Here is a 25781-nt window from a genome sequence, read left to right as displayed (position 1 = left end):
GTGTCCCTCTCCTCCTCTGTCATGTGGTTTCACAATGCTGCTCCCCAGTTCTTCTCAAGAACCCCATTCATGTGGATAGATGCCTAATATCCCAGAACCCCCCTCTGAATATCATCTCCCTTCTTGTACTCCCTTCTTACATTCTTGGGATTGTGAACTATCCTATCTGAGTGCACTGAGGTATTGCTGCCACCATCGCTGCTAGATCTACTCCTCTGATCCAGATCCTTTACTCTGAGCTCAAGATCTAAGAGCATATTCTTCTCCTCCATTGTTAGCCTCTCCAACTCTATCTGATGTCTCCTGGCTTCTTTCCTGTTCTCCAGGTCTTCTGGGGGTCAGATCCTTGAAAACACTACTACTGCCTGACCCAAAGGGTACCTCACCCCCTCCCCCTCCCCCGGCAGCTCCTGCACCTTCAGCACATCTTCCCTTGGATTTCACTCCATGGTCTCCCGAATTGGATCCTCAGAATGCCCACTGGCATTTCTGGCTGCTACCCAGGCCCTCAGGACCTTTTGTAGCTCCTCCTTCTTGGTGAGGCCTCTAACTTGGACTTTGAGGCTTTTGCAAACTGACTTCAGTTCCTTCACGGTGTAGGTTTCCAACCTATCCACATCAGAAAACTAATCCAGGGAGGTAACTGATGATGCTGTTGAGTGCGACATAATGTAGTAGGAAGTTTAACTTGAACTCAAGATCAAATATAGATCAAAGAAAAATTCCCCCAAAAAACCTATATGTGGTACATAGTGGTCTGTGATATGGTAGTAGTGTAACCAATTACTGTAGGTCAAGTGCAAATGCAAGTCCTACCCTCACCGCTGACAACCAGAGTTAGAAATGGTGTCTCTAGCTGGCAGCTAGTTTACACCCTGCCCAAGTCTGGACCCTCACTCCAGTCAGGGTAAGGGAAATACCCAGCTCAGATAACCCTTGCTCACTCCCTTGGTAGCTTGGCACGAGCAGTCAGGCTTATCTCAGAAGCAATGTGTAAAGTATTTGGACATAACACACAGTAATACAGTGAAAACACTACAAAAGAACACCACAACAGTTTCAGAAAAATAGCCAATATTTATCTGAGTAAAACAAGACCAAAATGAAAAAATTCAACATACAGTGATAAAGATATGAATTTTGCAAGAATTAACTTAAAAATACAGTTCCTTGAAGTAGATAGCTCTGCCTGCAGCTATCACAGCACTGTGGACAATAAATCCAACACTTCAGGCCTGCTGCAGCGTTGTGGGCCAGCTACAGTGTCAGGAAGACCTGCAAACATTACCTTGGAAATGCACAGTGTTGTGATCCTCGTGATGAGATCCGGAGTGCGGTATCGCTGGCGTCAATTCCAGAGGTCCATGCAGGGGTCGTCAGGCCCTTGAAGTAACACACATTGCAGATCGAACTCCGGGCTGATGACGAAGTCAAGAGCGCTGGCATTGATGGCGTGGGCTGCAGTGCGGAGCAGGACAGTGCGACGTGTGGAGCCCACAGGTCACAGTGCAGGCAGCGTATTGGTGACGGTGTCCTGCGGCATCGGTGAGACCAGGGCTGTGGTGTGAAGCGGGGCAGTACTACTTGCGGTATCTCCAGGTCACGGTGCAGGGAAATCATCGTCGTTGCTGAAGCTCTGTCAGCGGTAGGCCCAAGACAGCAGTGCTGACGATGCTGGAGTCGGTGGCGCGGGTGTCAGTGGAACGGGGCTGCAATGCAAGACAGAACGGTGCATCATGTACCTCACGAGCGGTGTCCTCAGTCTGCAGTGCAGGCAGCGGCGTCAGCATCAGCGTAAGGCAGCGGCGTTGGGGATACCAGGGCAGTGGTGTGAGCAAGGCGATGTGGAGTGTGGGGCCAACGGGTCACAGTGCAAGCAGCGGCTTGGTGACGGCGTCAGGAGGTGGCGTTGATGAGATCAGGGTATTGGTGCGACGTAGGACACGGCTCCGTGTGGCATCGTCAGGTCACTATGTAGGCAGTGGCGTCTTTGACACCATTGTGGTGGTTTTTCTTCTGTTGCAGAACAAAACATGCAGTTCCCAGTGCTATAGGCAGATTAATCTGAAGTCTTTGATATCCCTGAGACTTCCAACAGGAGGCAAGATCTACTTCAAGCCCTTGGAGAAACTTCACAAGCAGGATACACAGCAAAGTCTGACATGCAGGACACACAGCAAAGTCCAGTCTTTGTCCTCTTAAAGGTAAAAGCAGCAACTGCAGGCCAACCTAGTTAAGGACACACAGCAAATGGGCAGTACTCCCCCTCCAGCTCTTCAGCTCTTCTCCTTGGCAGAGGTTCCTCTTGATCTAGAAGTGTTCTAAAAGTCTAGGGTTTTGGGTCAACTATTTATACCCATTTCTGCCTTTGAAGTACTTCAAAGAAAAGTCTCTGTTGTTGACAAAATCCTGCCTTGCCCCGGCTTGGCCCCAGACACACTCCAGGGGGCCAGAGACTGCATTGTGTGAGGATAGGTATAGCCCTTTCAGGTGCAGGTGTCAGCTCCTCACTCCCCACTCTAGCCCAGGACAGCCATCAGGATATGCAGGCTACACCCCAGCTCCCTTTGTGTCACTGTCTAGAGGGAATTCACAAACAGGCCAACTGTCAGGCTGACCCAGACGTGGATTCCACAGGCAGGCAGAGGCACAGAATGGCTAAGCAAGAAAATGCCCACTTTCTAAAAGTGGCATTCTTAAACAGACAATCTAAAAAAAAAAAACTCCACCAAAAGATGCATTTTTAAATTGTGAGTTCAAAGACGCCAAATTCCAGATCTCTATCTGCTCCCAATAGGAAACTGCACTTAGAACATATTTAAAGGCAAATCCATTGTTAACCTATGGGAGAGATCGGCCTTGCAATTGTGAAAACGGAATTTGGCAGTACTTCACTATCAGGACATGTAAAACACACCAGTAGATGTCCTACCTTTTAAATACCAAGGGCCTACCTCAGGGGTGACTTACATGTAGTAAAAGGGAAAGTTTGGACCTGGCACGTGGATACATTTGCCAGGTCGAATTGGCAGTGCAAAACTGCGCACACAGACAGTGTAGTGGCAGGTCTGAAATATGTTAAGAGGGCTACTCATGTGGATGGCATAATCAGTGCTACAGGCCCACTAGTAGCATTTGATTTACAGACCTGGGCACACATAGTGCACTTTACTAGGGACTTACCACTAAATCAAATGTGCCAATCATGGAAACCCAATTACTAATACCTTTTAGACAGAGAGCACTTGCACTTTAGTGCCGGTTAATCAGTGGTAAAGTGCCCAGAGTGTCAAAATCAGCAAAAGCGAATTACAGCACAGGATCCAAAAACAGGGGTCAGAAGCAAAAAAGTGCAGGGAAACCACGCCAAGAGCTGCCAGGTCTAACATATGTCCTCTCCAGCTGAAAGTTGAAAGAACTACCCAATCCCTTTTGAGTTCTCATCACTAAGGCGGAAAGACCATCAGCGTTGGTGTGATCTGTTCCATGGTGGTGTTCCACTATAAAGTCCATTCCCTGTAGAGAGATGGACCACCTCAACAGTTTAGGATTCTCACCCCTCATCTACATTAGCAATCTGAGGGGCCTGTTGTCTGTCTAAACCCAGAAGTGAGTTCCAAACAAGTAGGGTCTTAGCTTCTTCATTGCCCAGACCACAGCAAAAGCTTCCCTTTCTATTGCACTCCACTTCTGTTCCCTAGGAAGTAACCTCCTACTGATGAAGGCTACAGGTTGATATAGGCCCTCTTCATTCAGCTGTGAGAGCCCAGCTCCCACACCATGCTCGGAAGCATCTGTCTGTACCACAAACTCTTTGAAAAAGTCAGGAGCCTTGAGCCCGGTTGGTGTGCACATGGCCTTCTTCAGGGTGTCAAAAGCAGTCTGGCACACTTCGATCCTGAATACTTGACATGGCTGTTTCTTGTTAGTCAGCTCTGTCAAGGGACAACAATGATGCCATACCCCTTGACAAATCTCCTGTAATATCCGGTGTGTCCTAAGAAGGCCCTCACCTCAGTCTGGGTCTTGGGGGGTGCCCGAGCCAGAATGGTGTCAATTTTTGCCTGTAGAAGCACCACCTCGCTGCTCCCTACCTGGTGTCCCAAGTACACCACAGACCCCTGCCCTAGTTGGCACTTACTGGCTTTAATATTGAGGCCTGCACTCTGCAGGACCTTCAACACTTCTTGGAGGTAGTACAAGTGGTCCTCCCAGCTGTAGCTGAAGACGGCAATGTCATCTAGGTAGGCGGCACTGTAGTTCTCCAACCCAGCCAGAACCTGTTTGACCAGCCTCTGGAACATGGAAGAGGTGTTTTTCAACCCAAAGGACATGACACAAAACTGGTAGTGCCCCTCTGGTATTGAGAACACAGACCTCTGTTTTTCCCCCTCGGTTAAGGCAATCTGCCAGTACACAGATGTCAGATCAAACGTGCTGAGGAACTTGGTAGCTCCCAACCGGTCAATGAGCTCATCAGCTCTGGGGATGGTGTGTGCATCAGTCCAGGTGGCTGCATTGAGCCCCCGGTAATCAACACAGAACAAAAGTTCAGGTGTGACACCAGGTGGATCAGCTTTGTGGTCCAGAACTGTAGGAAAATGGCCCTTGTTGCAGTTACCTCCCCCCCACACACTTTTTGCCTGATATTGATGCTGACTTGACTGAGAGTGTTCTGGGACTGTGCTAACCAGGCCCCAGCACCAGTGTTCTTTCACTAAAAATGTACCATTGTTTTTCCACAATTGGCACACCCCTGGCACACAGATAAGTCCCTTGTAAATGGTACCAGTGGTACCAAGGGCCCTGTGACCAGGAAAGGTCCCTAAGGGCTGCAGAATGTGTTGTGCCACCCTAAGGGACCCCTCACCTAACACATGCACACTGCCATTACAGATTGTGTGTGTTGGTGGGGAGAAAAAGGCAAAGTCGACATGGCACCCCCCTCAGGGTGCCATGCACACAAAACACTGCCTGTGGCATAGGTAAATCACCCATCTAGTAGGCCTTAAAGCAGTAACCACAGGTGAGGGCATAGCTGCATGAGCAATATGCCCCTACAGTGTCTAAGTCAATTCTTAGACATTGTAAGTACAGTGTGGCCATATTAAGTATATGGTCTGGGAGTTTGTCAAAACGAACTCCACAGTTCCATAATGGCTACAATGAATACTGGGAAGTTTGGTATCAAACTTCTTAGAATAATAAACCCACACTGATGCCATTGTTGGATTTATAAAACAAATGCACACAGAGGGCATCTTAGAGATGCCCCCTGTTATACCCAATCCTACAGTGCAGGACTGACTGTTCTGTGCCAGCCTGCCACTGAGAGACGAGTTTCTGACCCCCTGGGGTGAGAGTATTTGTGCTCTCTGGGGACAGAAACAAAGCCTGCACTGGGTGGAGGTGCTTCACACCTCCCCCTGTAGGAACTGTAACACCTAGTAATGAGCCACAAAGGCTCAGGCTTCGTGTTACAATGCCCCAGGGCACCCCAGCTAGTGGAGATGCCCAGCCCCCAGACAAAGCCCAACTTTTGGTGGCAAGTCCAGAGGGGTGATTAGGAAAAACAAGGAGGAGTTACCACCTCAGTCAGGACCACCCCTAAGGTGTCCAGAGCTGAAGTGACCCCCTCCTTGCAGAATCCTCCATCTTGGTTTGGAGGATCAGGGCCAGTAGGGATAGGAATGTGCTCCCCTTCCCAAAGGGAGTGAGCACAAGGAGGGTGTAGCCACTCTGCGGGACATTAGCCATTGGCTATTGCCCTCTAACCCTAAAAACGCCCCTAAATCTTGTATTTAAGGGCTCCCTGAACCAAGCTAGTCAGATTCCTGACGACCACACAAGAAGAAGAAGGACTGCGTAGCTGAAACCCCAGCAGAGAAGGAAAGGAGACAACAACTGACTTGGCGACCAAGTACCCACACTTGGTTGACCTCTCCACCCTTCCACGACAACACCTGCAGAGAGAATCCCGAGGACACTGCGGCTGCCCTGGACGAAGATAACCGACGCCAGAGAACCCATTGCACCGCAGCCCCCAGGCCTTTGAGGAATCGACACCCAGTGCAGCGATGATCAACAGGTGTCCCTCTTCCCTGTCCGACTGGTGGTGTGCCCGAGACACCCCCCGCTGGATCTCGCCTGCAGCACCTGAGTGACCCCCGGGGTCCCCTCATAGAGTTTCATTGGAAACCCGACGCCCTGTTTGCACCCTGCATCACTGAGGGTGTGGGATTGGTGCCTGCTTGGGGCCCCTCCAGTGCTCCTCTAATCCCCGTGGTCTGCCCTCCGAGCTGCGGGTACTTACCTGCTGGTAGACCGAATTCCGAGTACACCCTGTCTCGATAGGGGCCCACGTTAATTTGGCTCCTCTTTGACCTCTGCACCGACCGGCCCGTGTTGCTGGTGGTGGGTGTTTGGGGTCAACTGGAACCCCCAACGGTGGACTACCTATACCCAAGAGACTGGAACTATAAGTCATGTACTTACCTTTAAAACTGTACTTTATTTTCTCCCCCCAGGAACTGTTCTGAAAATGCACTGGTTCCACTTTATAAATAGATATTCTCTGTTTTCTTAAAAACTGTTTACTTGACTAAAGTGAAACAGTTACATTGATGTCTATGCTAAGTACTTACCTGCAAAAGTATTTACTTCTGAACTGAGTCTTGTGGTTCTAGTAATAAAGTAACAAAAATATATTTTTCCATATAAAAACCTATTGGTCTGGAGTTAAGTCATTGAGTGTATGTTTCTTCTATTGCTTGTGTGTGTATAACAAATGCTTAACACTACCCTCTGATAAGCCTAACTGCTCGACCACACTTCCACAAATAGAGCATTAGTATTATCTATTATTGCCTCTGTCAAGCCTCTTGGGGAACCCTTGGACTCTGTGCACACTATATCTCATTTTAATATAGTATATATAGAGAAGCTTCCTTCATGAACCACAAGGCCTGACCAAGGGCTGTTGGAGTGGCCATCACCCCTAACTCCAGCATCATAGAGACGTCATCCTTGATGCTGTTTCTCTCTCTGTCAGTTTACCTGTAAGACTTGTGCTTAACAGGCAGGCTGTCCCCAATATCAATGTCATGGGTGCACCAGTGAGTGACTCCAGGGGTAAGTGATAATAGGAAGGCAAACTGTTTTAGCAACTGTAGACAGTCCCTCTGCTGATCTAGGGTCAGAATAGGGGAGAGGTTCACACCCTCCACTGACCCATCTTGCCCTTTGGCAGACAGGAGGTCAGGGAGAGGTTCACTCTCCTCTTCCACCCCATCATCTGTAACCAAGAGCATGGTCAACTCAAACCTCTCAAAGTGTGGTTTGAGGCAGTTCACATGTAACAATCTAAAAGGGTTTCTATGAGTCTGCATGTCCACCAAGTAGATGACATTACTTTTGTGCTCCTTCACCTCAAATGTCTTAGACCAACAGTCTTGGAGAGCATGGGGCTCTACTGGGACCATCACCCACACTTTCTGGCCAGACTGAAACTCAACCAGAGTGGTAGTCTGGTCATACTGGCATTTCATGTCTTCCTGGCTAGCTTCCAGATTGTCTTGGGTGAGTTTCCTGAAGCACGCGGTCTGGTTCCTGAAGGCCAGCATTTAACTGAATACATCCTGGGGGAGCTTCTTGGGATCTTGCTCCCAGCCCTCCTTCACCAAACTGAGAGGCCCTCTCACAGGGTGCTCATACATAAGCTCAAAGGGGCTGAAGCCAACCCCCTCCTGTGGTACCTCCCTGTAAGCAAGCAACAGGCATTGTAACAAGACATCCCACTTACGATTCATGGGTTCAGAGAGGCCCATAATCATGCCCTTCAGTATACGGTTGAATCTCTCAACCAATCCATTGCTTTGGGGGTGGTGAGGCATGGTGAACTTGAATGTTGCACCACACACCTTCCACATGGCCTTCATGTACGGCAACATGAAACTGGTACCATGGTTAGATGCCACCTTCTTGGGGAAACCCACACGGGTAACTATCCCCGTAAGTCCCATGGCCACTGTGGGCGCAGTCACTGTCCTCAGGGGGATAACTTCTGGTTACCGGGTGGCATGGTCCACCAATACCAGGATAAATCTGTTCCCAATGGCTATCTTGGGAACCAGAGGCCCCACAATGTCAACGTCCACCTGCTCAAAAGGGGTGCTCACGACAGGAAAGGGTTGAAGAGGAGCCTTGCACCTCTTCCCAGATTTGCCACTCACCTGGCAGGTCTGACAAGTCCTGCAGAGTGCATCTGAGTTCTTCCTCATTAGAGGCAAACAAAAGTGGGTGACAAGCCTGTCGAAGGTCAAGCTGTGCCCCAAATGACCTGACAGTGGCACATCATGAGCCAGACCCAGTAGGACGGCTGTAAAACACTGGGGTACCACCAGCACACACGCTGGCCCAGGCTTAGAAACCTTAGGCTCACTATACAGGCAATCATTCTCCCAGTAAATCAGGTGAGGTCCAGAGGTGTCACCAGCTGCCTAGGTCTTGGCCTGTTTCTGAAGGCCCTCAAGGATGGGACATGCTTTCTGCGCTGTGCAGATTCCTCCCAGGTGGGGCCTCCTTCCTGCTGCCATTAGGGCACCTCAGGCAGGTCCCACAGTTCAGCCACTTCTTCCCCTGTAGGCTCCGGGCATCCCTCTTCAGGTTCAGCCTTCTCCCGACCGTGGGATTCTCAGGAGTGGGCTTCCCATGCCACTGGCCCCTTCCTCTCCTTGCAGCCACCTGGGCCACTGTTTCAGGATCCAGGTCCTCCTGACCACCTTCTCTGGTGGCCATGGAACATGTGGTTATGCAATCCCACTCTGGCAATCCTAACATTTCCAAATGGGTCCTGAGCTCCACCTCCTTCCAGGCAGCATGCTCAAGGTCATTCCCTAGCAGACAGTCAACAGGCATGGATGGACTCACAGCTACCCTCAAGGAACCTGAATCTCCCCTTACCCCCCAAATACAGGGAACCTGAGCTACCAAGCGTTGGCGCTTACTGTTGTCTACTGCTACAACTTGGTGGACCACATTAGGGATTACCTGCTGTTGAGACACCAGATGACAGTGAACTGTTGTCATACTGGCTCCTGTGTCTCTAAGAGCCTCCAAAGGCCTCCCATTGATGGTCACCCACTGCCTGCACTTCTTGGTATTATCAGGCATCAGGGTTCTCTTGACCATCTCACCCTCACCCAGGAGACTAGGGTTAACTCAACTGGCTCCCCACCACTAACTGGTGCCAACTCCTGCCCAAGCACTAAACTGGCCACCACAAGTGACTGCCAACCGGTGGGGGGCTTTGCCCACTTAGGACACTTGGGACTCCCTCTGATGTGCCCTTCCTGACCACAGGCAAAGCACTTGATGGGTCCCTTCCCTGCAGACTTTCCTGAAGGGAACCAACTTTTCTTCTCAACAGGAGGCTGGGAATCTTTACCCTGGGAACTAGTTTGGTGCCCTTTAGAGAACTTACTTTTATCCTTGCTCCCACCCTTCCTCCTTCTGTTGGTGACCCTGCCCACCCTTGTTGGAGACTCCCCCATATAACTTCTTGTGGGCCCTGGTACTCACCCAATGGTCTGCCTCCTGGGCAAGCTTCCTGGGTTCAGTAAGCCTGCTGTCAATCAAGTGCTGGCATGGCTCTGGAAAACACAGATTAGACAAGTGCTCGCACAAAAACAAATTGTACAGCCTCTGGTAATCTGTTACCTCACTGCCCTTCACCCACCCATCCAGTGCTCTGTACAATGAATCTTCACATTCAAGCCAGGTCCAGAATCAAGTTTCCTACTCTCCCTGAACTTTTTCCTGTACATTTCTGGTGTCAGGCCATACCTAGTAATGAGGGAACCCTTCATGTAAGAGTAGGTGAGCTCTCTAGCTGTTCCTAGATCTAACAGGGTGTCCCTCCCCTCTGCTGTGAAGTAGTTTCACAGGCCCACCCCCCAATCTCTCTCAGGGATCTCATGCATGTGAAGAGCTGCCTCATAGCCCTGAAACCACCTGTGGTTGTCATCCTCCATAGTGTACTCTTTCCCTACACTCTTGGGAAGGTGCACTCTCCTCTCAGACTGCACTGAAGAAATACTGTCAACATCTGTTCTGGACCTGCTCCTGCAATCCAGCTCGTTCAACTCAGTTCCTGAGCTAAATGCATTTTCCCCTTCTCCATAGCAATTCTCTCTTTTTCCAAAACAATTTTGTCTTTCTTCTACCCTATTCTCATTCTAGCCAGCTCCAGCTGAAGCTCCCTTTCATGCTGCAGCTACAGCTTCTCCATTTCCAATTGATGCTTCCCGGTTTCTTTCCTGTCCTCCAGTTCCTTCTGGGTCAGACCTTTGAAGAAACAATTCTACCCTCCCTGGAGTCCCTCCCGCCATGAAGGCCGTGCTTATCCAATAAGACAACATTTTCCTCCTCTGTGGGCCCATCAGTCACCTTTGCTGCCTGCCAGGCCCTCAGCACCTTTTGCAGCTCCTCCTTATTAGTGAGATTTTTAATAGGGCATTTGAACTCTCTGCAGAACATTTTGAGCTGAGGCACTACATAGGTCTCCAACCTCTCCTGCTCAAACACTACTTCTGCAGCTCCAACTGATGGCTCGCCAGACTGAGACATGATTGAGAGTAAGGCTCAACAAAGGTGCAGAGTGTCAGAAGGCAAGGGAAATCCAAAAAGGAAAGAGCAAATATCCAAGAGAAAAAACAGTATGTGGTTATATAATGGTTTGCAATAAAACAGTAGTGTACATCAATCACTGTATCTCAAGTACAAATACAAGTCCTATCCTCACAGCTGACCAGAAATGTTAGAAATGGGGTCTCTAGTTGGCAGCCAGTTTACACCCTGTCCACATAGGGACCCTCACTCTAGTTAGGGTAGGAAAGATATGCAGCTCAGATAACCCCTGCTCACCACCTTGGCACAAGCAGTCAGGCTTATCTCAGAGGCGATGTGTAAAGTATTTGTACAAACACACACAGTAACACAGTGAAAACACCACAGACAGACTTCACACCAGTTTTAAGAAATAGCCTATATTAATCTAAATCATACAAAAATCCAACATACACAAGCAAAGATATGAATTTTTAAAGTAAAAAGAGTCTTAATCCATAGAAATCAATGGATGTGTTGTTTTAGCACAAAGTACCTGGCATGCGTCAAAAATAAACTTCATATCTCTATCTGCTCCCAGTGGGAAACTTCACTTAAAAGATATTTAAAGGCACTGCCCAGGTTAACCTATAGGAGAGATAGGCCTTGCAATAGTGAAAACCAAATTTGGCATTACATCACTATCACAGCATGTAAAACACACCAGTACATGTCCTACCTTTTAAATACACTGCACCCTGCCCATGGGACTACCAAGGGCCTACCTTAGGGGTGACGTACATGTATTAAAAGGGAAGGTTTGGGCCTGGTAAGTGGGTACACTTGCCAGGTCGAAGTGACAGTGCAAAACTGCACACACAGACAGTGCAGTGGCAGGTCCGAGACATGTTTACAGGGCTACCCATGTCGGTGGTACAATCAGTGCTGCAGGCCTACTAGTATCATTTGATTTACAGGCCCTAGGCGCACACAGTGCACTTTACTAGGGACTTACCAGTAAATCAAATGTGTCAATCATGGAAACCCAATTACCAATACCTTTTAGACAGAGAGCACTTGCACTTTAGCACTGGTTAGCAGTGGTAAGGTGCCCAGAGTATCAAAACCAGCAAAAGCGAATTACAGCACAGGATCGAAAAACAGGGGGTCAGAAGCAAAAAAGTACAGGGAAACCACACCAAGAGCTGCCAGGTCTAACAGTAGGGAAAAGGAAAACAAAGAGATTAGATCTAAGTTTATAATTTATAAGTAATAACAGTGAGCTATGAAACCCTCTCTGTTCACCTGAATTGGAAAATCAGTAAAGAGATTCCACATACTTAAATCTGCACAGATAGGTGCCTCTCAGTTAGCCACTTGAAACCCCCTGCTGACAAACTGTCGTAGTGCGTTGGATCCTTTTTTAAGATCTTTCTGTATTGTTTTGGGGTATTACCAGTGTCACTGTGTTAAACGTGACCATACTGATGGCTTCTGGAAACCTCATTCTCTGTAATTAATTATATGAATAGGCACCTGAAGGGATGTCAAGATCGATTAAAGACACTTTAACACTTTTAAAATGGGAACATTTATGTATCTTTATAAAAATGTGACATATAACTTCATATCTCATAGTGTAGTGGAAATTAGCCCAGGCACCCAAGAAGCTAAAATATAATTTGCATTGTATTTTGTCAGACCATGTAGTGTACTATTATAATAATAATACTCATGGAAGTTAAAACAGAGACCCTAGATGATGGAAGATGTTTGTTTTTGTGACGAAAAACTTATGAAATCTTTTTGATTGCTAGACAGGAAGGGGACAGATTGTGTGCCATACCATACCATCACCCTGATGTTGTGTGATTCAGTATCAGTTTTGTGAGACTGCAAACGGGGAACACCCAGGAGTGGAACTGAAGTTGGCCCCCATACACCTCTGAAGGGAAATTATGCACCAATGAAGGGCAGTGTTCACCAGATTGAGCCATGTTGTGGTATGAAAACAGTGAGTTGTAACTCAAGGCTAATGTAAGAAGAGAAGAAAATTGTGGTTTAATAGGGTTGCCTTGCATAAGATATTACCTAAGAACCACCCTCCCAGTTTTTCTAAATATACCTTTGATGTGTAACTGATCAAATGTCTGAAGCTGCTTATTATCTGACATCCCTGATAGCACCTTGTTGTATGATGTTGGCTATAAATATAGGTAACAGAGGTAAAGCCTTGATAGAAGGAGCTCCAGGAGATGAGAAGACTCAATTCCCTGGAATTAGGCGGGACTTGCCCGTAGTGCAGGTAACAAGAAGGAGATTCTCCCAATAATCAGAATCAGAGTAGATACATTGTTGAAAAAAAGAAACACTTGGGGCCATATTTATGACCTGGTTTACGTCGCTCTCGCACCACAATGTGTGAGCAACGCAAACCTTAAGTCAGATTTTGTGAAGCCATGCAAAGCCTCTTAGGCCCCTATTCATACTTTTTTTAGCGCCGCATTTGTGTAATTTTTTGACGCAAAAGCTGTGCAAACTTACAAAATGCAATTTTGTAAGTTTGCGCCGCTTTTGCTTCAAAAAGCGGCACAAATACGTCGCTTAAAATGATAAATATGGGCCTTAGTGTGGCTTTCAATGGCTAAAAAAATCGGGAGCAATGCAATGTAGCACAAATCGCTGCATTACATTACTCTGCCCCAGGGAGGCGTTTCATAGGTGATGCATGGGTGTTCCCACACAACTCCCATAGTTTTTGGCGCAATTTCCAGATTTACCAAACCTGGTAAACCTGGGAATGTGCCAAAAAGAGAGGCGTAACAAGGATAAATGTCTTTATTTCTCCTTGTTTTGTACTATTTCTATGTGTCCTGCATTTTGCAGCACACATAGAAAGAGGAAAAGCCTCTCAGGATTGTATTTGTGCAGGGAGGTAACCTTCCTGCACAGAAACAATCCTGCCTACAACATAGGCACCCTTGCATGCACCAGGGTGCAGTGGTGCCTGCGTTGGCACTAGCCTGCCAAAACCGCACTAGTGCAAGGGAAAAAGAAAGGATAAATACCACGCATTCCTGCCCTTTTCTCTGTGATGCAGGGCAGCGCAGCATGGTGACTTGCTGCCTTATCCTGCGCCACAAAAGTTATAAATATGCCCCTAAATATTTAACAGATCAGGACCCAGAAGGCTTTCAGGAACAAATTATGAGGCAAAGGTCTGCACAACACACCCAAACATCTAGGAAGTTACTAAGACAATGATTCCTCTGCGCATCAGACCTTTAGAAAGTGCTTGGAATCAATGAGGGCCTTCAGGTGTGTAGAACAGGCCTTTGCCTGACTGCAGGCAGCTATAGGAGAGGCCCGGCAATTCTCTCCTATATGCAGTTGTCAACCATGATGCTGTTTCCTGAGGTGGGGCTTAATCATGCCTTCTCTGTCATGGCAGTCTCCTCTGCCCTCGAACACCACGTCAGTGGCTGTTTTCTAGTGAGGCCATCCACAAGCATTGCACTCAGACTTCACAGGTATGGGTGAGTGTGCAGTTCAGGGATGAGGAGGTTGGGATGTGTTATAGCTTGCACAGCACAGTCCTAATACTCAAGGTATTGTATACCAGTTTGGGCAAATTTTGTGCAGATTAATCAAATGGATATAAAGTTATCAACAATAAAAATGTAATCCTATGGACTAATCACCTTAACCATAAGCACTGCTATTGGGTGATTTGAGGAGGTAGGTGGCTGGGGGGAAAAGGTGTGTGTGTGTGTGTGTACATATATTAGAGTGGATCTAAACTTAGATAAAGAACACAGATCAAGTAGATTGTTTTGTGATATGCCCCAGGAGATACCACTATTGACAATCCCTCTGGCCTGGAAAACGGGACATGGGAAAGCAACTGGAAAGGGTAAGAGCCACAATGAGCTGAGCAGTCACAAATCAAGAAACAGAAACCGCCAGAGTAAATGCTTGAGAGGTACTGACTACTCCCCTCTTCTTTTTCTCCAACAGCCACCATGGACTCTCAGACTTTCAGGGCAATGTTTCGGTTTGCTTATGCCCTGGCCATTTTGCTTTCAACGTGTGAGGCCTCAGGTAAGGAGGATGTGTAAGACTCCCAGGCTTAAAGGCTTCCTTCTATGGTCATAACTTATTTGTTGGGAGTTATCTATTGGCCTAGAAACAAACAATAACAGCCTCAGACACACATTAGAAGCTTTCGGTTCAGTGATCATCAGCTTTGTGCCAACATCTGCCGGCTCCCTGCTTTGATATCTCTGTCCATAAAGTGCACAGTACAGGAGGGCTAGATCCATGCCAGATTGTGAGGTAAATGTTTTATAAATAGATATCCACAAAAACTGGCACAGATCAGGCTTTCCTAGACCGAAGTTGAACACCACTAATCTAATTCCTTCCTTTCTACCTAACACTTTCTACATTTGTCTTTCATTCCCAAAACAGAACCAACCCTTGGCACCTTCACTTAATTCTATTCTGCTAATTCATACTTATTCACCTATCTCCTAATCGACTGTCACAGATTTTCCATCAGTCAGCAAAGTAATCGTTCAATCTATTCTATCCAAATTATTTATCAACTAAGGGTCCTCAGCTATTACCTACTCCCTTCAGCAGCCAATGGGAGCTCCATAAGAGCTTTCCCTCGATGGCGACTTGTCTGCCTCTGTTTCAACCCTACCACATGTCAGCTGGAGCTTCCTGTAAGATACTCATACCACCATTTAACAAAGGCATCACCAATTTTCTTGACTCCCACTGAACTCAACAAAGTCTTTCCCACCACAATCCCACAGCGATTTACCAGATACGGTGCTCTTGATTTGTCCCATTTCTGCCACTTGTTAATGTCGAACCTAGTGACCACATCCCACCTTTCCATTAGCTTACATGTGCTCACGTATGATTGGTTTATCCCTTGAGTTATGTGGTGGAGAACAAGTTCCATATGTAGGGGAGAACAGTTAAATATGTCTAACTAATGACACCCTCATACATATTGAGCACCCCTCAGGATTCTGCAGACAATGTAAGTTGCTCTACTTTTGGTCCAGGTGTTATCAAATGCCACCAGGATTATAGTGGCTTCAAAGTTAAGTGTGGGTCATCAAGAGTTCACCATTTATATGGGCAGCAGATGCACAGAAAATCCTTTCCAGTCTTCACCTGTATAAAGAAACAGAGCTCATATATGTTTCATCTTTTAACAGTGTGTTCCTGTTGTATTCTGTCTGCAGGAGCTGGGGTCTCAATAAATGGCCACAACGTAGATGCTACACTGCCTCTGACCACTGGCACAAGTCTTTCCCTTCGGTGTTCTGCTGAAGGCAATACCATAGATGAGGAACTTGTCTGGTACCGCAACGATGGCCTCCTGGACCTGAAACCAGAAAACAAAATCAACCACAGTGAGGTCTGTATTCCCAATGTGAGCACAAGTGACAACGAGGTGTCCTTCACCTGCCTACTGAAGAGCAACTCATCTGCCAAGGTCACTGTTGTCCTGGACGTTCTGTGTGAGTACGATGCACTTCTCCCATCTACTGCTTACAGTGTGTAGACACAACTAGAGGATTACTGCATGCTTACAAGAAATATGGGGAGTCAGCAATATGGCTACTGTTTGAGGCACCAGCCACACAATGACTTGAGTAGATATCTGTGCTGATCTGTGAAATACGACAACTCAGGGAGTGAATGCAGCTGCTGTATGGAGCAACAGTTGAGGTACAAGGGTATCCTGCTAGGCTACTGTGCTCTGAGCTGTGAGAGATATGTATCCTCAGAAGTTTACACTGCGGTTAGAGATTTGTGTGTGAATGCCCATACGATGTCTCTGCTGATGTCTGAGACATTAGCTTTGAGATTTGGAAACAGTGCAGTATTGTTCTGTGGAAAGCTGCAAGACTTGTGTACCATGAGGTTGCACTGTGCAAGTCTTAAGTGATGGCTATAATTTGTCAGGTAACTCTATTACTTGGTGCAAAGTTTGTGCTCTGAGCATCCTACTCCATATTTAATGGATGGCAACTGGCTATGTTGCCATCCATTAAATATTGACAACTGATGGCACTGACAAAAGAAAGAGATCACTGTCTGCCCTTTTGTTGAACACGACACTCGTTTCCCAATACTTTGGTATGCATCATAAATATGAGGAGATAGATAGACACAGAGAGCAGGGTGGTTATGAAGATGCATTGATGCCAGTTTATAGAACTCTTTCATTCTTTGACAGTCCCACCAATTCTAAGCGGTGAAACCAGCCTTACTGTGGAGGAAGGCAGCGATGTGGACCTCAACTGCAACGTTCAGGCCAACCCCCAGCCTGAGATGACCTGGCGCCAGGCAAATGGAACGCTGGTACTGAAGAAACATCGATTCACCCAACGCCGCACCAGCGATTTCTTCCAGCTTTCGATCAACAAAGCAGAAAAGTCTGACAGTGGGACATACATTTGTGAGGCCTATGTCAGCCACAATATCACGACGAGGGACTTTTACTTGGTGGTAGAAGGTAATGTAACACAGGCAACATGTAGACACCATTGTACACAGGATCACTTTAATGGAATGGGGAGGAGGACCTCTCACTAAAGGGGTTCCCATATAAAAGGTAGACATGCAAAATGTTATAAGTCATATGAGCTTGCAAACACATTTGGCCGTCTACTCTACACTTTTCCAATACTAACCTCGAAACAGATGTGAAATGACACTGTTCAACACATAAAGGCGTGGGAGGTGGGGTTGTCCGTACCAGAAGCAAGAAGCAAGAGAAAATAAACTCTGTATTGTGCTTATTTACCCTCTAGTCTTCTATCAAAAGGGATCTAAGTGCCCACTCAAGAAATGCGAAGAAGCTGCAGTGCTGGCTCATATTAATACGAGTATTTAATATTTAGGGCAGTGGTTTCCAACCTTTTGACTTCTGTGGACCCCCACTTTATCATTACTGGAGCCTTGGGACCCCCACTGAATATTCTTGGAATCCAGGGACCCCCCACTGAGTCATTATTGAAAGCTGGGGACCTAATCTGTTAATATTATTGAATTTTCTAAGCAGTCACGGGCCCCCTGAGGAGGCTTCGCGGACCCCCAGGGGTCCCCGGACCAAAGGTTGGGAACCACTGATTTAGGGTGTTTTGTGTAGCAAACATGCTGCTATGGAAGGATGATTCATAAGACTTAACTGCTGAATTTGATGGAGATGTGAGAACAGTAGCGTAGAAGAAACATACTGAAACAGAGAACAACCTGATAGAGATCTAAATTAGAATGAAAAAAGCCTCTATAAACACATACCTTCAAAGAATCCTAAATAAACAAAATTTGAATAAACGTTAGACAATAAGAAATTCCTTTATGAATTCTGCATTCAAACCACTATCCCCATCGTAAACTAAATTCTAACCATGTTTTATAAACCATTACAGCTTAATTTTTCTGTTGCATTGCCTTTTACTGACAATGACCAAAAAATATTTTTCCATTTAAATGTTATTTTTGTATAGCGAACTAAAAGAAAATTAATTCGAACTACTTTTCTTCAAAGTGGCTTCTTCATAATGGTGTTTCTAAACAACATTTACTTCATAGTGACCTGTGGTCAGGGGTACTGTTATTCCATTAGCAAAAACTGGTCAAAAACTGCACGATAATTTTTGTGAGGGGCATCGGATTTTGCAGACCTACCTATGCACTAATAGTTTTGTCAACAAAATAACGAGTTGCAGGAGTCGCAGACTGCTTCATTAATATTCATTAAGCAGGATAGAACTTGTGACCCCTGTGGTTGCCTACAATCACAAGGATGGTGGCCTACAAGGGACATCTTATCGCCATTCCTGAGATTGCATTTGAGCCCGGGTTCTTTAAAAGAGCCAGTGCTGCTTGAAAAAAAAGTTTTCTGTTTTGGAATACTTCTGGAGGAGCAGGCAACAGTCTCCTTGAGCACTGCCTACCCCCTTCCTCTTTTAAGAGTCGGTAATTGGTCAATGGGTTGTGACTGAAATTGCAGTTGCAAACAGCTGATACATTCAATGCAGAATTGCAGTTTGGAAGGAATGGTTCTTTCACACACCCTCCAACTCGCAGTTTGGTATGGGTGCCAGAGCTCGTTTTATAAGCTGAAAACCCGTTTCTGACTCGTAAAATGGGTTTTGTAGGTCTGGCTTTTTTGCTGCTGCAAACCCTCTGGTTTTAAGAATTTCAGTGTTTACGACTGCAAAAAGGTTTAGTACACCTGGCCCTTGCCCCCTTTAATATAGATCCTAGCCAAAGTTCTTCTCATTCTCTTTCTTAAACTGTGAGAATTAAAATGTTTTGATTGGCAACGTGATATGTAAGCAGCACTTTAAAATGGTCAGGCTGTTTCTAAGCACAACAAATGTTCAAGCCTATAGATGAAATGATTTATCCGTGATTACACAGCTTTGTGAAGTGGGGGGAATAAGAATTAGAACGCAGGTGTCCTGACCCTGCGTGGGACAGTGTAGTCCCTAAATTAGCCAGAAAAGACATTGTCTGCACTTAAATAAAACCAATTTTTCCGTAAACACATCTGATTCTCAAATGACTAATTATTTCTTAAACCCTCGTTCACTTGTAAACAGCACCGTGCAGAGACAAGTGAACACAACACCTGCAGCTGTGCATAAAATAGTGTAATTTTCTGTATTTGTAGAAGAATTGTATATTTATCTCGTGTGTAAATCTTTAAAGTCTAAACTGTTTCTTACGGATTGGTAGGGAATGAATGGACACAAAACCTTATATCGTTATTCTTAGATGTTTTGTTTTAATCACCAAAGTTCAACAGTGGATCTTAAGTCTCACGAATTGTCAAAATGACTGACTTCAGTGTCTGCATATTCTTGATCTTGGAGTAAAAGAATAAAATTAGCAGCGGTACATACATACCACAGGAAATCTTCTTCTTTATTGCCTTTTGCAGTGGATGGTATTTTGCACATCTGTTTTAAAACATATTTTAATTTAAATGTATTAGATACATTATAATATCAAGGATGCTACATGATAATCTTTAAAACAATATAAGATCAATTCAGCAGAGACTAAAATGTCCTCATAGTGCATGTGTTTTTGAATCTATTGTCACCTGTTACTCCAAGATGTGGGATTATCCCTTTAAATATTTCTATAACTTACCTTGGAATGACATGGTTCACTTTTAGGATATTAGAGGTTTGGGTCCACCGGGTCCAAATAGAAGGCTTCTATAGGTAATTCCATATAAGTAAATATTGACATGATCAGGAGGTATTGGCGTGCTAAAGGAGGACTCAACGCATAAGTGTTATTTTCATCATGTCTTGCACTAAACTGACAAATTGATCCAATGGAAGTTGGGAATTTGTGAAGTCCTAAGTTGGGTTTATGATTTCTACTGAGAATACCTGTGCCTTATTAAATATCTGCCATTTATGATGCATGTCAGTGGACAGAATGAAATCCAGCATACAGCAGAGGTCCCTATGGAAATAGCAACCATCCTCGGGGGGGGGTGCCATCAAAAACATAGGTAATAAGCAGTCTCTAAGTGTCAGGGGCAGTTTTTCTGGACACATTTGGGCGTAATTTCTTCTGACAAAGACAATGCCTGCCACATCTTTCTCCTAGTCCTGACAGCAGATTGTTAAGGAGATAGGGCGAGAGTCGGAGGAAGATTAGGAAAACTCAGAACCTTAGGTGGACAGACAACTGGAGCCCAGAAAAATCTCCAAATAGGAGTATACCAGCCAATAATTCAGAAGCAGGATATCAACTGTAGAATAAGAGTAGGTACAGGAACAGCCTTCTAATTCCAATCACCAAGCGGAACCTGCTTGACACAAATAAAGCTGGGACTCCAACAGCTAGCACCCAGCTAGCAAGCAGAGTTGTGGCACTCCCATAAACAGGTCCTAGGGTTATGACCAAGAAGAAGAGATACGGAAAGAGCTAAGTAGCTTGTAGAAATCTTATATGACAGAATATTTTAGCCTCTCGCCCAACGGCAAAAACTTGGATTAGTTGTAGAAGTCTCTACAGGTTAAATCAGACTATCATCTTAATTTCTTAATTTTTTAACAAAGGACACAAGGGGTGGAAAATGCCAAAAAGGCAGAGAGAAATGCACAGAGGTTTTGCACCTTTGCCATGTGTGAGGCACAGGCTACGGAGACCGGCTTGCGGATTAACCGCTGAAGCAGTTTTCTGAGATTCCAAGTGGATGCCCACCAATGTAGAAAAATTGTAAATTTAACTTTCAGCTGGAGTACAACTGGATACTCTCACACCCCTCACACCATGCACTGTCTATCTTAGGTCACAAGTTGAGTGAGATATGAAAATAGATATGAAAGCAGTATCCTTTTCAATGTGTCTGAAAGGAGAAACGATTCCTCACATTAAAGCTAACAAAACGTGCATAATACAAACAGAAACTGCAGAAATGGTTGAAAGATGTGCCGCATCCTGTCTTTGGGGTAGGCAAGGCACACGACGTCTTCTGAATGCATATTATATCGTAGATATAGGTCTATAATTATATATTATCATATTGTTACGCTCATGTGTACTCATTTGATCTATTTATAAAATGGGTGAGATCAAAGTTCAACTGTTCCAAAACATTCTCAAAACCATATCCTTAAAGGTTCAGTTCCAGCTATCGTGAGTAATCATTATATCCTATAAAGTGTCTTGAATTTTCATTTTATAATCCTAAAGAGAATAAAAGCTTGAGTTAGCCATGCAGAGATGTGAAAATATGTCCCGAGCTTGCATTCTCTATTATAGTGATTACTTAATAATATGTTCCTTTCAGGCCTCAGCCCACTTTAGGCTACACCCCAATACATACATAATAGTCACACATTTGACTTACAGTTCTGCTCCAGGCTGCACGAGGCCTGGAGAGAGCATTGCCACCAACACCAGACAGAGACCTTTTAAGGCGTCATGTGCAAAGTGGACAGTTGACCAGGACCCCCACCTTTCAGGGGCGCCACTGATAAAGTGATTGGGACAGTGCAGAACAAATATGTGCATGCATTTTTTATTATTTGGTTGCAGGGCGTCCACCTTTACAGAAGCCTGGTCAGTGTTAAACCTTGCGCTCTCCTTTAGACAGCAAGTGGCATCTGATTTTTTTTTTTTAAAGAGAATGTTTCTTTCAAATGTCTCTCTCCTTCCTGCACCTCACTCTTCTCGCCCCACCCCGTTACGTAGTTATAGACCAGCAAGTCCATCTCCATCATTTTCTGCGGTAACTCTCTCTGCCTCACCTAGGCCCATATTTATACTTTTTTGCGCCGCATTTGCACCTTTTTTTCACCCAAATGCGGCGCAAAAAAGTATAAATATGGGCCCTAGTCTGTCTCGCCTTTCCTCGGACGACCTCACTGCTTTCTCTCTCATCCTCTGTGGCTAGGCCTCATGCCCTTCAGCAGTAATGTACACGATAGGTGGCATCAGCCGTCTCAGCGGTACCTTTGCCAATCTCAGAAGGGTCATCAAAGGCCGAGTTAGACACAACCAGATTGGCGCACGTGACCTGTTAGATGTTTGTAGGTTACAGCAATGGCAGTATGAAGTCGCTCAGCTGTTTTACTGTCTATAGCTGGGATAGGTTGCTCATGTGGTTAAAGTGTCTGCTGCTGTGATCCAGAAATCTCCAAGTCTGCATCCTAGTAAAATAGTTCATATGGTTAATGCACTTACGGACACTCGTCTGAAATCTCTCACCTTTGCTCTCTAGCTCCCCCAGTCCCGCACATCCCTTCTCTCTTTCCAGCTGTGTTCCATCTAGCTCACTTCTCGCACTAACATACTCCTTCCTTGCTACTGGTTTACCTCTACCCCTTTTTCTCTTATTACCACCTTTGTTTCTCTCTCATATCTCTCTGCACTTCCTTCTGTTATTTAACTCGCCCTCTTTGCCAGACATCGCTGCCTCTTTGTACATCTTTCTACAAGATCTCTCTGCTCTTTCCACAGTCACCACCTCTCCCTGCCTCTCTCTTTGCCTCGCTGCTCTCTTTAGCTGACTGTCTTTTTACACCTTTACGCCTCACCACTCACTTTTGTTGCTTCTCCCTCTACTGCTCTCCTCAGCTGACCCCTCTAGCTGTCTACTGCCACCTCCCTGACTCACCTCTCTCTACCTTATCCCTCTCTACATTTCACCCCCGTGGATCCTCCGCCTCGCCCTCTGTGTACATTTCCTCCTCCCTGCCTCCTGCTTTCTCTAACACTTACCGCTCTGCCTCCCTTTCTATACCTACTTCATTGTTCTTTATTTTTCTCTCAGTCTGTGGAACCATCCTTTCTGTGCTTTGCGGGTCAGACTCTCGCCTATGGCCACAAGAGCTGGAGAGATCTATCGTCACCTCCTACGTTGTTCCCAGTTCTCCTGTCTCCCTCCCGGCCACCCCATTTCTCACACTCAGCAGCTCTGGAGGCTACTGTCGAGTCAGGAAATGGAAATGATACAAATAGGAAGAAGTGCGGCCGGACAAGGCAGTGGGAGGGTAGTAAGAAGAAAAGGATCAGCTTTTACCCGGGGGATTGGTGGACATCCTCTGAGCAGTGCTTTCCTTTTCACTGTTACAGCAAGAAAGGCAACAATGAAAGCGGCTTTACTTAGGAATGTAAACATACAACAGTCAGAGCTACAATTTCCAGCTCTGTGTGCACGTCTTATTTTCATAATATGAACTAGTCCCCCCACATCCACAAAGCCCCCCTTTATAGGTCTGTCCTACAGTGCAAAGAGAGGCTGGCCAGACATGGTAAACCATGTACAATTGTGGGGCCCCCGCTGCAGGGAGGTCCCCAGGGAACATACATTGAAATTGTTTGGACACCAGGTACTGCATCTGACCGAGGGTCCCCCAGTAAATCCACCCCCTCAGAGTAAGCCTCTTCTGCAGTGATATTCACCCTTGCCTGCCTCCCTCTTTCTCCACAGATAAGAAGCCGGTCTTCCCCCTAGAAGCGATCATTGCTGCTGTGGTTGTGGTGGTGCTAACCATTGTCTTTGGCATATTCGCACGGAGAGAGAAAATATTTAAAGTAAGTTAAAAAAAGGCAATGATTTTGGTTTGCAATGTAGTACGTTGTGTCAGTGATCAACATTATTCCATCCTGGCCTGGGAGAGGGGAGAGGAGGACGAGGAGAAGCCTCACGTGGGCAGAAAGAGTAGAGGACATTCAGAGCCAGGGTGTGGAACAAACCCCCACAGGGAAACAGTGGCGAGAGGTTCGAAAAAAATGGAGAGGCCTGAGCAGGGAGAAAGAGTTATACGAAATGTCTAAATGTTTTACAAAGAGGGCACACAACAGTGTTGCTGCCATCAGCTTGTCCAATGGTTTAGATTGGGGCCAGATTTGACCCCAACCCAGTACCTTTACCCTTTACAGCTACTCTCCCCCCCCCCCCACCTCCCCCCCACTCCACCTTTCACTCCACAGGGGCAGCATTCTTGCGGAGTCGCGCATAGTGTATACGTCTTTCTAAGCTTCGCTCTTTTCCACAGCGCCTCAATGACTCGGAGGCAAACATCCCCCTGCCCTCTTACATAATGCCCTGAAATTTGCCACTGATTAGTGCTAACGTGTGCCAGCCTGCCCGTCGTAGCAGGGAATAGGTGCAGATACGTTTCTGGTTTCAAAAACACCCAAGTACAGCAGAATATATATTATGTACTATTTCTCCCACAAGGTCTGCCACTGAGCGGCACACAGCTTCTGAGATGTCGTCCACCTATGCTCTAGTGTGGCCAATACCAAGGGCCCTTAAGTCCCAGTGCGTGTGTGCACTGAAGGGGGCCACACCGTACAGCACTATCAGGTGATTTACCAAGAAATATAGATCATTTTTCTACCATTAAGTAACTTTGTCCTGGCTGAGATTAAAGCATCAGTCCACACATCACCTTTTTGTTTCCCTCAGTGAGATGCCATAAGAGCAACAAGTATGCATGTGTGACTCCTGCGTTCTCTGCTCTCGAAGATCCACGCTTCATCTAATTGAAAAGGCCCAATGTTATGTTATCTGTGTTTTTCTAGCACACTAATCGCCCTTGAGGGTATCCAGGTGCTCAGTAGCAGGTGTGCGAGGCCAGTCCAGGAGGCTTACTTGAAAAGCAGGACTGAAACCAGTCTACGGTTGCTTGTGCTCCTGTTCAGGGTGGGTGTTGTTAGCAGTTCTGGCTGGACTGCTACAGTAGGAGAAGGGCCGAGGCTGATTTGCATGCATTTGGCCCCTGTCTGAAATAGCACAGTGAGCAAAAAAACAATGAATTGGAATGTAACCCAGAGTAATACCTGTGGCTCAGATTAATGCAAGCATTCCATTCTTCACCTTTTGTTGTGCATGGCTATAAACTGACGATTGGCTGGCATAGAATTTCCTGGACCTCCTTCTGCTTTAATCAGACTGCTCTTTGGAATGGAGAATGAGTGAATGAATGGATGGTTGAACAGATGTGCAGGGTATGGCTCTGTGAACTGAATCATCTCAAGACACTTTCTGGTTGAGGAATGGGTGCATGGAGATGTAAAATGAGATGTATCAATGTATGACGAGGCCTATTAAAGGTGTTTTTACTCAGGGCTGTGGCCTCCCATGCCTACTAGATGGGCTGATAGTTTTCAGTGTAGAATCAAGTTCACTCTTTCCTAGGAATTCAATAGACTACCATTTAGGAGTGTCCCGCATCGGTCCACAAGGCCAAAGCCATGAGAGATTTTTGAGATGTCCAGTCACAGAGTAAATCATTCCAATCTAGTGTCAGGGATTAATGGTATCTACATCTAAGTCATGTAGAAAACGTGAAATTGTGTCAAGATATAAGGCCTGATATTGAGTCCTGACCTATCAGTAAATACTGAGTAATGTTAGTTGCCAGTACTCATGTCTGAAATTCACAAGAATCTATAATGTACATTTTCATAGGGGCTTCCAGCCAGCCCTCTTCATCAAATGATCTGTTATTGTGCCATTCATGTTTTTCTTCATACAACATGGGGCAATGGGTCTGCCCACTTCAGTCATTGGCTAACTTTACTGTGGGTGATGCATGGCATTCTTCCCTTTCAAAAACAGCGCATCTACACACAAAGTAGTTCCCTTCATTACT

General features: G+C 45.9%; 1 protein-coding gene across 1 annotated transcript in view; it reads left to right on the top strand.

The window, feature by feature from the left end:
- Positions 1 to 25781, top strand: part of TMIGD1 (transmembrane and immunoglobulin domain containing 1) — a 52513-nt gene that overhangs the window by 10072 nt on the left and 16660 nt on the right. Inside the window, exons 2-5 of the mRNA XM_069226268.1 lie at positions 14623 to 14706; positions 15870 to 16148; positions 16871 to 17149; positions 23609 to 23712. Of these exons, the coding sequence (XP_069082369.1) occupies positions 14628 to 14706; positions 15870 to 16148; positions 16871 to 17149; positions 23609 to 23712 (741 nt within the window). The 5' untranslated portion in view covers positions 14623 to 14627. The remainder of the gene's footprint in view (positions 1 to 14622; positions 14707 to 15869; positions 16149 to 16870; positions 17150 to 23608; positions 23713 to 25781) is intronic.

The sequence above is a fragment of the Pleurodeles waltl genome, chromosome 3_1, assembly GCF_031143425.1.
Source record: "Pleurodeles waltl isolate 20211129_DDA chromosome 3_1, aPleWal1.hap1.20221129, whole genome shotgun sequence".
NCBI classification, from domain to species: domain Eukaryota; kingdom Metazoa; phylum Chordata; class Amphibia; order Caudata; family Salamandridae; genus Pleurodeles; species Pleurodeles waltl.
The sequence above is the reverse complement of the archived record's forward strand: the minus strand, read 5'-3'. Positions and strand labels throughout refer to the sequence as shown.